Source organism: Amblyomma americanum, chromosome 5 (genome assembly GCF_052857255.1).
Source record: "Amblyomma americanum isolate KBUSLIRL-KWMA chromosome 5, ASM5285725v1, whole genome shotgun sequence".
Lineage (NCBI taxonomy): Eukaryota > Metazoa > Arthropoda > Arachnida > Ixodida > Ixodidae > Amblyomma > Amblyomma americanum.
This window is the reverse complement of record NC_135501.1, coordinates 110,949,827-110,965,046: the sequence shown is the minus strand read 5'-3', so window position 1 is coordinate 110,965,046 and position 15,220 is coordinate 110,949,827. Positions and strand designations below refer to the sequence as shown.

Genomic DNA, 15,220 nt, shown 5'->3' with positions numbered 1-15,220 from the left:
ATTCATCTGTAACTTTATAAAGCTGCCGTTGAGGATGTACAGCAGCTTGACATGCAGGACAAACGGCATACTGCTTGACTCATCGGGCGCCATTGCACGGCCACCGCTAAAACGCTACTGGAAACAAGCATTTACATGCAGGAAAGATGACTAAGAGGCAGATATAGAACGAGTAGAAAAAGTTCTTACTAACAAAACCTCGTATGAGTAGACGCTGTTGGTGGCTGAGAGGCGTAAAATATCGGGAGACCAAGCTGCTCTGATTGCGTTAGTGCTGGGCAGAACGTCGTTGGGGCGTAATGGTTTAAGAAGGTCGTTGTAGCACTTGGAATACAAGGCGGAACAGTGGTTTAAGTGGTCAAGTGTGTTAAGACGTTGTACAGGATTCGTGTTAACAGTAAGGCTTCTGAAGTAATGTGGCAAATTGAGTGTGAACTGTTCGAAAACGCATTTTCTGTTTGATTTTCCGCTTGTCTAGTGATATCGAAGCATGCCACTGTGAAAGAAAAAAAAAGAAGACAGCATCTCTCATGAGATTTTATTGTATGCCTTCCTGTTAAGAAGGTAGAAGAAGTCCGACAGTATGGGAAAGCGCCTTTCGCGCATGTCGGCGGGTCAGGTTGACCCACGGACGGGAATGTCGGACCGCGAAAAGCGTCTGGTGCTTGAGAGCTGGCGGCGTTTCTGCGAGAAGAACCCCAACTACGGTGTGCTGCTTCTCCTGGGGATGTTCACCAAACACCCTGAGTATCTCAAGCTATTCCGCAGCTTCAAAGGGAGGAACTTGCGCACACTACACGATGACCCCAAGTTCAGGGCTCATGCGTCTGCTGTGGGCCATCAGCTATCAGCCATGGTTGAATGCCTGGACGAACCCGTAGTCCTCATCGAGCTGATCCGCAAGAACGCCATCAAGCACCGCGCTCAGCCCGGCTTGAGGGCAGAGAACTTCGAGGGCCTCTTCTCCGCGGTTCTGTCGGAGATTATCGCCAGCGACCGGTGTCTCATGACCCACGATACCGTCAAGGCCTGGGAGAGGCTCTTCGAGGTGAGGTACTTGCCACTCTTCTAGCGACGACGCGGCCCGTGTCGTACAGTGGGCTTCACGAGTGGCCTAGTGCGCGGTGCTAGCGGCCATGCGCGCCAACTTTCATGTAGGTGTTTTATCACCTTGTGTAGCCAACCAGCGACGTTAAGCGATCTGCTTGACCTCAAGATACCATAACGAGACATTCTAGATAAGCACATTTTTTTTTAACGGGAAACTGCTTGGAAAAAAAAATCACTTGGTATATCGTTAGATTGCACCATTAAAATCAATATATCCGGCGATCCTTCCGGGAGACATTTCTGTTTTATGCTATTTTTTCTAAAAGCTCACCCTGTTCGTTGTCTATGGCGGACTTACAAAATCTGGGAGGGCGCAGGACAACGCCTAAAAGCACGACTTCGCTCTACATCGGAAGACTCGACCATTTCCATCATAATTTTCATAACACCATTCTACAATATACCGAAGTTTCTTCACTATAAAGGTTAAGTGTGAGGTAGCTGGAGTTGTACGTTAGGCCTGCATCTTTGCACCTTTATTTTCGTAGCCGTTCATGCTTCGTATTCAGTGCGCTGCTTAGTGCTATTTAAGAAGCACTTTTATTTACCCCATATTGGTGTAGAAACGACCTGGAGAGATGTAGACACAAATATGACTGTTCAATCACACAGCAAACATGAGAGGTGGGCTCCCTATATACATGAACAATAGGCACCAGTTTTCCTGTACTGCGCTCGAAGGTAGTGCAAAGAGGCATGATGCAAGAACTTCTGGTCCCAATATCTGCGCAGAGTAGTTTAAAGAAAACTCTCTGGAAGGACAGTCCGTTTTGCGCTAAGCAGCAGTACGAAAAGGGATGGAAGAAATGTGGCGACTATATATTACTTGATTGTTTTTTTTTCTGACATTTTGATATTATTTTTCATGCAAAAAATTCCTTGATTTGGCTTTTGTTTGGTTTGGTTTCGTTTGGTTTGGTTTGTAGGGTTTAATGTCTCAAAGCGACTCAGGCTTGTAGGTAGGCCGTAGTGCAGACCTCTGGATAATTTCGACTACCTGGGGTTCTTCAACAAGCACTGAGATGGCACAATACACGAGACTAGCACTTTGCCTCTATTCAAGTGCAACCTCTACGGCTGGTATCGGACTCGCGTCTTTCAGGTGAGTAGGCCAACACCCTGATCACTGAGCCACCGTGGTGTGGTTGAAAAAATAGATACAGTACTAATTTCCCATTGATGTCCGCCAGAAATTAAAAAGCGAAATAGAAACACTGCACTATGCTTAAATTTCCTCTGTTTTAATTACTGTCTATTTCATTTTTCTGTCGAAACGATCTCTTCAGTTCCCAAATCCTGTCTGCTAAATAACTGCACGATGGCAGTCTTGATGCCATAAGAAGCATAAGAGGGCACTCGATCGCGAAGCTGCCTAATCGTTCCCCTCACCACCCCCAGATGTTCTTACAACCGCCGCTGTAGTCAAGGGTGGCGCCGGTAAACGCTCTCAAGATTAGGTTACATGAACTAAAATACCCTCTGAAGTAGAAGATTGGGCAGCTACCTTCGCAGCTCACTTAGTAGGCTCGGTAGTAGACTTGGGTTTCATGCCGGTGGCATGTGGTTTTTGTCTTTTACTTTATTGTAGCAATGTGGAGCGTCAGCTACACGCGCGCACAAGACGTCCACTGCGCTTCTCAGCCCTAGAGTGGCCGGAATAAATACCGCCGCACTTCGCAATAAAGATTCATTCCTCCATCTGACATGCTTGCGTGCTAGATGACGTCAGAAGTGGGGGGGCGGTTCCTACCGTCGTTCGTATCTCAAGTGTGGCCCAGGAAGTTGAAACTATCCCAGCTGTAATGGCCGTGAAAGTGGGCAAAATAAATTGATGCCTCCACCAACAAAATCGCTTGACACAACGGGAGACGCCTTTCAAAGCTGGACCGTCTGGAAGAGAGTTTGACCCATATGCAACAGCATCGAAGCTGAGAGAGCAAGCAAAAGAAATTCAAGTTGCCACATTCCTTATGTCGATTGGAGAAAAAGGAAGGCGATTATTCTGCATGTTCATGCTTAGCAGTGGCGCCGACAGCATGACATCCAGATTGTCACGCAGAAGTTTGACGACCACTTCAAGCCAACAACGAACCTGACATTCAACGAATTCCGCTTTGGCTCGAGGAACCAGAAAGAGGCTAAGTCGTTCAACTAATCGCTCACAGAACTTCGGACCCTTGCACAGCAGTGCGAGTTTGGCGCACTATAAGATTGAATGCTGCGCAGAAGAATTATTCTTGGAATAAGGGACGAATTTTTGCACCAGAGACTCGTGTTGCAAAACCAGCCTTACCGTAAAGTTGTCGAAACCCGCCGCGCTAGCGAACAAGGCAAAGAACGTTTCTATGATATGCAGGACGTATATCCTGCAAGAATAGATGGCAGTAAAATCAAAGCCAAACGCTTGCTCTGGATGTGGTTTCGACGAAGATAAAAGTGGAAACTGTCCCGCTTTGGTAAACAATGCTACAAAAGCGGAGGCCGCAACCATTTCACGCGCGCATGTCAATGGCCGATGTCACGACCGCGCAACAAAGAACGAAGCGTACAAGAAGTTGACATAACACAGGACCAAGAACTTTTTGTTCAAACGCTTGAAGTCTGTGCCGTATATCGGGATTATCGCTGGTCTTCAGGAGTCGTTATCGCAAGCATGTATGTAAGATGCAAGACTGATACCGGTGCAAACTGCTGTGTGATAAACGAGACGATGATAAGGCGTGTAACATCCCAACCTGCACAGCCATGCTCCACTACACTCTTCACATTTTTCGGCCACAGAGGAATTGCATCAAAAAAGATTAAGCTGCCCATTAGTCACAAAGCAGAGTGCATGGAAGCAGAATTTTTATTGTCAAGCCCGTGGTCCCAGTGGCACTGAGGGGCTGCATTGCTGAGCGTCTTGGATTGATAAGCCGCATAGGTTCAAGTGATGCAGTCGGCTTTATTGATCATCAGGGAGTTGTTGATGTCTTTCGAGGCCTAGGAGAATTTAATGGTGTTGCCTACCACATCCAGCTGAAGCCCGGTATTCAAGGCACAGTTAAACCTGCAAGGAGAGTCGCTCTAGTCCTTCAAGAACGCGTGAAAGTAGAGTTCCAAAGAATGCAAAGTGATGGAGACATATCAAAGGTAACTGAACCAACTTCTTGGGCTAGCCACATGGTGGTGGTGGTCAAAGGTGAAAGAGTGCGCATATGCCTAGGCCCGTCAGATTTGAACAAGGCTATCTTTAGGCGGCATTACCACAAGCCAACCTGAGAAGACGTAGCACCGTGTCTGTCTGGAGCGAGGTACTTTTCTACTTACGACGTGTCATTCGGGTTATATCGAGTGAAGTTGGAGAAACCGAGCTCGCTCATATGCACTGTGAGCACCCCGTATGACAGAAATATTATTGCGGATGCCGTTCGGCATAGCGCCGGCTCCGGAAATATTTCAACGAGCAATGCACGGAGTAGTAGAGGGGTTTGCTGGTGTAGCCGTTGTTATCGATGACATTTTATACTGGGGAAAAACTGGCGAGGAGCACGATAACAGCCTGTCAAAGTTGCTCGCGCGGTGGAGAGAACACAACTTGCAGCTGAACAGAAAAGTGTCACTTCTTGAAGCGCCGAGTATGCTGCCTGAGCCATGTACTCACCAAAGAAGGACTCTGTGTGGACGATGAGCGGGTGGACAACATTCAACGAAACCACCATTGAAAAATCGTAAGGAGATCCAAGTGTTTCTCGGCATGGTGAACTTTTTGGCGCGTTTCGAGCGAAATATGTCCGCTCTGTCTGATCCACTTAGAAAGCTCTTTAAAGAAAGACATAGCATGGATTTTCTCAAACCCACAGGAGAATAGTTTTCAACAGCTCCGTGCCAGCCTCATGAAACCATCAGTCCTGGCATACTTTCAGGAAGACCAACTTGTGGTATTATCCGTTGATGCTAGCCAGTGTGGTGCGGGGGCCATGCTTTTGCAAAACGGACAACCTCTTGCTTACTTATCCCGTTCACTGACCGCAGCCCAGCAGCGTTACGCGCAAATCGAAAAGACTTTGTCAATAGTCCATGGCTGTGCAAAGTTTCAAGGTTAAATATTTAGATAACCAGAAGTAATGGTGGAATCAGATCACAGACCACTAGAAATGATATTCAAGAAGCTCTTGTGTGAATGCCTGATATGCCTCCAACGCATGAGGCTAGTGCTTCAAAAGTTCTCAATCATAGAATAACTTCACTTAGCTTACGCCCTCTCAGGTTTTCTGAGTAAAGTGGAACGGCTAGAAGAAACTAAACAGCTCTAAGTCAATGCTGTTTCTTCTCTGCCTGTTGAAGCCGAGCAGCTGCGATGCATCCGGGAGAAAACCGAAAAAGACTCACTTATGTCGCAGTTGCTTTGTTGCTCCAGTGCTGAGTGGCCTGTGACAAGAATACAAGAACTGGATGCCATGCGACCGTTTTGGGGATACCGCGACTAACTGCATGTTGAGGACGGCCTCCTGCTTGAGAGCACTAAGCTGGACATCCCGCTAGCCTAGCGCCCGGAAGTCCTCCACTTCCTGCATGCGGCACGCGGTGAAGAATAGAAAATGAAGGCAAGGACCCGACAGGTGATGTTCTGGCCCAACATGAATTCTGATATCAGGACAATTGAAATTTCTTGCCCCGTATGCAAAAATAGAAAAACAAATGCAAGACTTCCAGCGCTTAGTGATCCTGTGCCCAGTTTCTCTTAGCAATCTGTTGGCATGGACGTGTACTACAGGGACAACGAGTACTTGATTCAAGTAGATTTTTACAAGCTTTTTTTCGAGATACGAAAGCTTTACCACTCAACAGGGCAAGCGATTATCCAAGCATACATGGAAGCTTTTGAAGCACACGGGATACCTGCCAACACATTCATTGATAATGGGACCCCGTTCACCAGCCCAAGGTTCCGGTCGTTGACATCTCATTTCCACGTCAACCATGTCACGTCCAGCCCCCATTTTTCCCGTGGCAATGGAATGGCAGAGCGTGCAGTTGAAGAGACAAAAAAGCTTCTTAAGATATGCTCGTTTGGCGCGTTTGAATTCTGCGGCGCACTGCTAGAATGAAGAAATTCGCCGAGAGACCACCTTCGACTGTCCCCATCCGAAGACGGATGGGCTGCCACACCAGAACGAGGCTGCCAGTGCTGTGCTGCCATCTCGATCCACAGAAAGTCGCCTAGCAGACAATAGGAGCAGGCAACACAAGTGCTACAACAAGTCTGCTAGACATATCCCGGGTCTACAGACAGGGTCTACAGTGTCAGTCTGATACTTCGCAGAAAACCTGGTCCCCAGCAGTGGTTGTAGGCGGGGCAAACATGCCGTGATTCTACAGAATGGAAGCTGGCAGCTGACATTTGCGTCGCCCAAGAGAACATCTAACAACTACGAAAGCAGAAGTCAAGGACACTTCTTTGCAAACGGAACCGTCAGGAGATACTTCGACTTAGCAGGTAATGCCTGAAGACGGGCTTCGTGGGAGCACTCGACAGCGCAGGAAGCCACAATGGTTTTCTTTGCCGGAACGCTGAACATAACTTTTTTCTTTTTCAGTGAAGAGAAGATGTTGCTGTGTGCAGCGTCAGATACAAGCGTGCACAAGACGACCACTGCGCGTGTCTCAGCCCAAGAGTTGCCGGTATATTACCGGCGCACTTCGCAATATTCATCCCTCGTTCCCACATGCTTGCATGCTACATTTATATTGAATTATCGATGATAGAAAGAAATGGCGACACCACTATTTTCCATTTATTTACACCCCAAATATAGGATACATTCTCCTATGCTTTCCTTGGTTCAAGGGCGTCCATCAGATATGTAAAGAGCCCCTCAATTCACTGTCTGTCTCTGCTAAATGACCCAGGTCGGTGGATCGGATCAGCTCCGCAGCACTGAAAGGGTAGGATGTGCGCAGAACACTTTGGCTCAGTGACTGTAACGGCACCTTCCAGAGCGTTGTCTCCTCTATGTCCACTTCAAGCTACAGCCCCATGCCGACAAGGATGACTTGACCATCAAGCCTAGCGCGTTGTGTGGCCTGGTGATTAGGTTTCATTAGTGTGACGCAAAACAACACTGACGGCGTGATCATATGCTGCTATCCGTGTAAAAGGAGTCCCTTCTAGGCGACACGCGCTACCTGTGAAAATCTACTGGTAGCAGACTAAGCGAACGGTTCTTTTACAGGCAGTGAACATGATAACGAAATCAGTCTTCGAAGAGACTACGGGACCCTCGGCTGCTAGCAGAAAGCCGTCCTTCCCCGGAGACCTACAGCATAGTCCCGACCGGGAGAAAGGCAGCAGCGGGACCAGCACCCCACTGGCTATCAGGAGTACCATACGGAGTGCCGACAGCAGCCCTGGGAGAGGCGCCCAAAGGGCCCGATGGAGGCCGACCGCTGCAGAGAGTGAGGAGTAGGCACTGGCGGAAAGAGAGTGAGGCTTGTAGCGCCAGTGAATTTTTGAAATCCTGGTATGAACATAATGCTCTTTCTATTTAAACAACGATCAGCCAACTATTTCCGCGTAAAATACCCATGCAAAAAACTTGTAAAGAGCGTATGGTGTAGTTTACAATAAATGTGTCACAACAGTATGCCCAGAAATATCTGAGTTCATCTATCCGCTCATGACGTGAAGCCCAAGTGTTTCATGAAATGCAGTAGACACAATAATTAGGCTAACGAGCCTTGTTAGGGGCCGCTCATACCCCGCCTAATTAACTAGTGCTCAATCAGGTGCACTCACAAAAGTTTGGTAAACCTACTGGCTCACTCAAACTCACACTCACAGAGGCCTGTGCTCACTCGAGCTCATGAACTCAAACTCAGTTATGATCACAACTCACTTGGGCTCACTCAGACTCACGACTCATCCGAGGTCAACCACTCATAGGGAGTCATGTCTCACTCAGACTCACGACTCCTCTAGGCTCACTCACTCATTTGGACTCAAGACTCATCTGGGCTCACTCATTTAGACTCACAACTCATGTGGACTCACTCATCTAGACTCAAACCTCATGCGGACTCATTCATTTCGATTCATGACTCATGTGGGCTAACTCATTTCAACTCGCGCCTTATCTGGGCTCATTCATTTCTTCTCGCGACTCATGTGGCTCACGACTCATCTCCGCTCACGCATTCGGGCTCACTCGCCCGTTTAAACCTATGACTCAGCCAGTCTCTTCTTGAGTCACGACTCCTATAAGCTATCACAGCTGAATATTTCACACCCGACGGCCATGTTAGGCGCCTGAAAGAACATTGAAGTGTGGAAACTATGGCTTCTGTACCTGCAGTTTTTTATGGTTTTGTGCGCTACAATTTGCTGTCAATTTTGTGCTACCTTTTAGAATATATTTAAACACTGCTTTGGTAGTTCAATATTTTTGCCTTTATTGTCTTTTTTGTTTCTATACTGCACTACCCTTTCTCTACAATTATTCATTTTATCAAGCCTTTAAATTGGGCTGTTTCAGTGTCTGAATCATATATTACACCGCACTCAAGAGCGGCGAGATCCTCCTGTAGGGACTTCGTTTAGAACTGCTACGATACGTTACTGCTAAATACAGCTGTAATAAACTAATTTTCCTACTATGCAGCTTTCTTTCTCTGCGACCCATCTCTCTTATTATCGATTACGGATCTCATCTGGAGTATAACGTTTAGCTTCAGTGTCAGGTTTGCATTCCCTTTCGTTTGCTTTCTTATCCGCACTTCATGGACGTTAGTAAAAATTGTGCCTTCTAGGGTGTAATCAGCCCACTAAACTCCTCCGCTCCATGTTTCAGCGATTCACCACGGACACACAAACGCTTGTGCAGCGCCGCGGCTCGCACGCAAGATCTGCATGTAGGAGGGAGGCTCGCATCCGAAAATAGGTCCCCTAGATCACTAAAATTGCTAGGCAATCCTAATGATGCGTAAATGCCAGAGCACTGCTTGTTGCCGAGTTGTTGTCGGGGGCATGCGAGGTTAGCATTGTTTCGCTGCAGCAGCTCACTTCGCACGTTTTGCTGCGTTCATCGCGTACAGTCTGCAATAACCTGCCTAAAAATAACCCTACCTAAAAATAAAACTTTTTCACAACCACCGACATTCATTGTACTGAACATGGGCAAAGCCCTGGGCTGTGGTAATAGAAACAGTATGAAAATACCAGATCCTTGTGTAAATAATCCGAGATATTTTCATCATCCACCAAAAATAAAGCATTGTCTGGCCGCCCAGAAGAATATCCAGGAGGCCAAGAATTAGGCACACCAAAGGAATAATACATGACGTGCAACATTATCTAAAATTTTGATTAACGCTTGTGGCCGGGAGCAGTTCAAGCTGGGCTGGGCCCAATGGGGATAAAATTAAGTAGAGAGCAGTAGATGAGTAGAAACTAGTCCTCAAAAGCGACATTGAAAGCGCTTTTTTGTAACATCTGATACACGAGTGTCAACTTCTCTATTTTCCATATGTAGCATTTGGGCATAAAATAAACCATGGTCTCTGGAGCACAACCGCGCAAAGATCGGAAATGATATGGCTTTATGACAATTTCGTTTCTAAAAAATATAGTTCGTAAAGAAATATATAAAAAATCTCAGATTTAGAGAGGGCGCGGTGATTCTGTTCAAAATTTAAATGTTGTTCTTGATCACTGGGCCATCCATTGTTTAAAGGGGCAGCGCAAGCACTGCTCAGTTGGCATAGATATATTTCACGCGGCCGCAACGGCAGCCCGGCTGTTAGGAAAACAAACAGCGGAAAGGGCTTCCAAACAAAACTTTGATGGGCTGACCTGCGCACACAAAGGAATGACTCGGAGGCGGCGATAGCAGCGAGCTTGCCCAGCTGCCGTCGAATACGGCAGCTTGCTCAGCTGCCGTCAAATAAAATTCCCGCCGCTCTCGGCTGTGATCACCAGAAAGGTGAAAACGAACTTTCGAGATAGGGCCCGCAAAGTAACCACATCAGCCTCGAACAGTGTAGAATTGGTCAGACGATTAGAGATAAATACAATCGTATCTCGCGTCAGGAGCGAAGTCATAAAGGCGCGTGTCGGCGTTCTTGAGAGTGAACAAATAAGCAAAGCAATGTTTAACGGCAATGTGAAGATGAACCTTTTGGGAAGCACTACCAGCGGCAATTACTGCCCCACCACCGGAGATATGTGTAAGAGTCTTCTGATTTTTCCAAATAAGGTTGTCTACGAATAACTAAGCAAGGGGCGGCAGATTGAAGTCATGTGTGGCGTTTGAAAAACTACGGACGCCACTTAAACCTAGCTATGTGCTTTGAATGGGAAAGCAAAGAAATATTTATTAATTTTTTTTTCTTCCCGTCTAATGACACGCATACTCACTAGCATACAGTCGTAAGGAAGCGCATATACTATGGGTCCACATTTGTTTGCGAACAGGCAACACAGTTTTGTTTGCGGCGGAATATCCCTCCACACCGGAGGCAGGCTACGACGTCTTCAACGTAATCCTCCGCCGTGACGAGGTGTCGTCATAGTGGTTCACCTGTCAGCTCTACGAGCCAAGGAACAATGATGTAATCCTTCAGAGAAGTGTGCCAGCTGAGGCGAAAGAGAGGCGCGTGTTGCCGGTTGGCCCATTCGGTTGTTGGATCAATGCACGTTGAAGCAAAAATTTTGTGGTCCCATCTCTAACTTATCTCGAGGATGCACACGGTGGCTCGGCCGGTCCTGCGCGTTAATTCTATAGAAATGTCGGCCGAATTACGAATCGTCGCTCAAAATAGGGGGAATGGGAGCAAGACGCTGGCAGTACAAACTTAGCTGTTTGCGACATGAAAACAACCTTGACATCTCAGGCATCCAAGAAGCTAACGTGGACAGCCAGGACAAGAACGACAGTGTGAATTTACGTTTCAGATCGTCATGACGATGTGCAGAAATGCAAAAACACAGACACAGCAAAGAAGTTGACGGAATGAGCGCTAAAGAAGTTATCGGTCTGCCAAAGAGTTTGTCCCTATCCCCCATAGTTTCCCCCAGCGTGGTAAGACGTCTGTGTCTGCCATGCTCTTCGATAATATGGACAGTGCCTCCTCCTACAGGGAAATTTGATTGAAGTTAACGTGGACAGTGTTACAATAACACAGAGTTGCGGCTTTAGATGTCGTGATTTCATTTTCTGTGGTTCGCAGTGGAGATTGTTTAGTGTGCACGCGTTGAACAAAGAGCAAGACCGCAAAGACTTCTTCGAGCGTATCGTTACCTATGTAAAGTTTGATCGGAATGTAGTGTTTCTGAGACTTTTCAATTGTGCAGGTAAACCAGAGGATATGGTAAGAAGGCATTCAGTACGGGATAGCACCCCTCTTTTCCTAAAAGCGCTCGTGCAAGAGTGATACACATCGAGGACGTTGCGAATCTGTTGTCGAATTCTGAAGTGCTGCAATTCACACACTACCAGAGAGACAGCCACGCAAAGCTAGACAGAGCATATGTGTCCGCCTATCTTGCGCCTAGATGTAACAACAATGTGGTAAACCCTGCGTCTTTCAGTGGCCACAGCCTCATCATGTGCACCATTGGAGCCAAGGAAGCAAAGACGAGTTTTCATTCGTAACTTTGGAAGCTGAACGACAACCTTCTAAACGATGAGCTTTTTGCGGATGAGGGACGCATAGAGAGCATGTTAGAAGTGGAGCTCGAAACTATACGTGCTTCCTGGAAGCTATTTAAAGAAAAGCTTAAATAAACGCAATTTAAAGGTCGTCTTCAGGTCCTACCACTTAATGATAAAAAATATCAAAGATAGAAAATCGCATATTGAGTTATACCTTTCGTTGAGCTTAAGAAGAGCACAACCTGGAAAATTCATTAAACACATCAGCGAGTTAAAAAGTCAGCTGCAGGTTATTGTCCGAGCACGTGCAGAAAGGCCATTTTTCGAAGGAGCACCTACCAAGAGAGCACTGGGAGAAGAAACAAGATACGTGATCAAGAATGACACATGTAGCAGCAAATGGAGTCACACGCGACACAGGAGATATAGAATGGGCGTTCTGGGACAATATGCTTCCGTGGTTGGCCACGCAAGGTGAGTGGAGGCAGGGTATGAGAAATACTTTTTGCCACTGATGCCAAGGCTGGACGATGGTGTGAAAAGAAGAATTTCAAATACCACTTAGCATGCGTCGGTTAGAAAATGCGATAGATCACAAGAGCACAGGAAATCTGTGTCGTGATTAGGCGCGGCTTTCTATAAAAGTTTTAAAAGATGTTTCGGTGCCTAGGCACCGAGTTTTGACTTCTTGCCACTGATGCCATGAGTAGACGATGTTGTGAAAAAACGCTTTGAAATACAAATTAGCATGCGTCAGATAGAAAACGCGATAGATCACCCGAACACGGGAAAATTTCTGGGTTGAGGTCGGGCGCGGTTTCATATAAAGCTTTTAAAAGGAATCTCGGTGGCAATGGATCGAATTTTGACAAAGGCATATGTGAAGCAAGAAACGCTACTGCGATTCCGGAGGACGCACGTAGTTTTGATACCAAAGAGTGATGACACCCTCAACTTGCTTGCAGTGATGTCTTACAAGCCAATAACACTTGACAATGCACATTACGAAGTTTTAATCAAAGTCCTAACGAAGCGTTGAGATTCAATAATAATGACATTATAGGGCCGCATCAAAGTTCTAACATTAGGGAAAGAAAGAAGCATCTTTACAAATATTCGCGTCGCTAGGAACATTTTGGAATGCTGTGATGCAATTGGGGATCATGTTGCATTGCTGCAGCCTCTTCTCTAAAAGGTTTTCGATCGGTTAGTCATAAAATCGTTTTTTTAACACTGAATCATGCCAGTTTGGGTAGAGTCATACTAAAGGGAGTTCAAATGGCCTATGCAATTGGGTCTACTAGCATCACTGCAAATAAAAGGTCACAGGAATCTCTCAGGTACGATCGTCTGTCAGGCAAGGATTCCCTCTTTCTCCTTTATTGTTTGGCATCTACATGCAGCCATTAAGTTTAAAACTCATTGAAACTGAAAGAATCAGAGGCTTTAGAGTTGTGGAAAGTTAAGTAAAGGTTTTGTCGTATGCAAAAGACACAGTAGTTTTCTTTCATGATAAAGACTGTGTGGAACAGAAAAGACATTGCTCAGGTTTGGGATTAGAGAGCGAACACTCTTTGAGGCTGTGACATGGGGTTCGGAGCAGTGCACATCCACTTCTTGAAATATGCCGTCGTCTCTGTTACACCTGCGAGGTACTCGGAGTAGCGCTTGAACACCACAAGGACCCGAAAGATCAGTATAGTGAGGAGGGCGAACGCGTATGTTGGAGGTAAAAGAACAGCGAAGTCGGGTGGCCTTGATTTGTCAATGTTTTCGCGTTCAGCGGTATGCAGTTTTTTCATTCCAGCAAAATTGTGTCATGATTGCAAGCGCAATCTATGTATAGAGCGTGCAGAAAATGCACAGATTGCTCGCGATTTTTGTGTGCGGTTCGGTTCGCGAGATTACCAGTCCAAATTATTTCAGTTGTTTCGCTGTGTGAAACGTGAAGACACATTTTGGCCCATTTACTTCAGAGACAAATAGTGTCCAGGTTCACGTTCTTAAGAGATCAAGGTAATTTGTTTCGTAATGTGGTTCTCCAAGTCCAGCTTTGTCATGACTATCCCACATTTCTGGTGTTGTCTAGAAGCTTGAAACGCTGAAGGCTGAGCGGGTTTTTGCACGAAGTTGTGGCGGCTTTTAATATAATAAAGGTTAGGTCCTCACTTAAATACCTAAGATCTGTGACCCGAAAACAACCCTGGAAAGCCTTGCTTTGAGTCAAGTTAACGTTTGATGTTGATCGTTCCTTATAATGTGGAGAGGAAGGTAAGGACTTTAAAAAATTTAAGTATGCCAGTCCAATCGTCCCCATAACTTTGCTCTTCCTTCTGCATAGCGGTGCCTCTTAAACTATGGTGGAGAGGAAAAGGCTTTCTTGTCCCATGGTAAGTTGGCTGCCTAATATATTGTAAACCGAAAACTGTAGACCACGTTTTCCTTGTCAGCTGAGACGCAATATATGTAGAACCTCTTGCAACATCCTTTAAAAATGGACCTGTCAGTCACGCCATATTGTATGACGTTTCTACTTGCTGATAATGAAAGAGTTGTGCCATACAGCTTATTCATTTTGCTCTGCCTGCGAAGTGCATGGAAAAAGACAATGGCTTGAAGACAGGTGATCGATGTGCGCAAAACGGACCATCCAGGCACACGAGAGAAACACAAGGACGGGTGCTGTAGTAATGTCATGCACCAACTAGGCCCAACAGAACTGTTATTGAAGTTCTTTTCTTGTACAGTGGACCCTTCTTTTTGTGTCTGTTCCTCAAATCTGCAGTATTATCACTCACCAACAAGGTCCAACAGCAGTGTTATTGAAGTTCCGGGCTTGAAGACAGGGGGTGTGACTGCTCACTCAGCGATAGTGTGGCTTATCAAAAAGAACTTTTTAATTATCAGATCTAGCAACCTGAATGAATGCCACGGTTGAGTGATCTGGAAAACCTAAATGTTTTTTAATCACAGCGCACCCTCAATTGCGGCTAAAAATTTTAATATGTTATTATTGTGTTCTGGTGCTGCTGTAATATTTTTTTTGTCTTTGAACTGGAAATGAATAAAACAGGTTTTGTGGCCTATGAGTTGCGTGCCTGGCTCACAGTCTTAATGTCCTGTGGTCCATTCTGTGCCCCTTAGAAAGAAATTTTATTGTCCTCTTATATCACAGTGATGTCATCTGGGACTTTTGCGACCGCTCGCCACGTTTGTATTCAGATTAAAGCTCCTCTTGCAATCAGCAAAGACACGTCGCCATAAGTATCCTGTGCAGCAGTTTACTTCGGCATGAACGGGGAGTTAAAATTTATTATACCACGCTCTTGAATAAAATTTTGCTTTTATGGCCATGCGCCGGCCCGTTCCTCGTATCTGTGCACCTTTCAGACGACGACAATATCCTACGTTTCCTCTCTAATTTAAACAATTATAACGGTCGATCGCTCGTAACTGCCAAGCGCTCTCCGAGCTCCTTC

General features: G+C 46.0%; 1 protein-coding gene across 1 annotated transcript; it reads left to right on the top strand.

Moving 5' to 3' along the window:
* The first annotated feature begins 599 nt into the window (after nucleotides 1-599).
* LOC144134920 (globin-like) lies at nucleotides 600-7,669 on the top strand. Its single transcript, XM_077667725.1, has 2 exons — nucleotides 600-1,048; nucleotides 7,326-7,669. Exons 1-2 carry the CDS (start codon nucleotides 605-607, stop codon nucleotides 7,557-7,559), a joined length of 678 nt encoding a protein of 225 aa, XP_077523851.1. The 5' UTR covers nucleotides 600-604; the 3' UTR covers nucleotides 7,560-7,669.
* The last annotated feature ends 7,551 nt before the right edge of the window (nucleotides 7,670-15,220 follow it).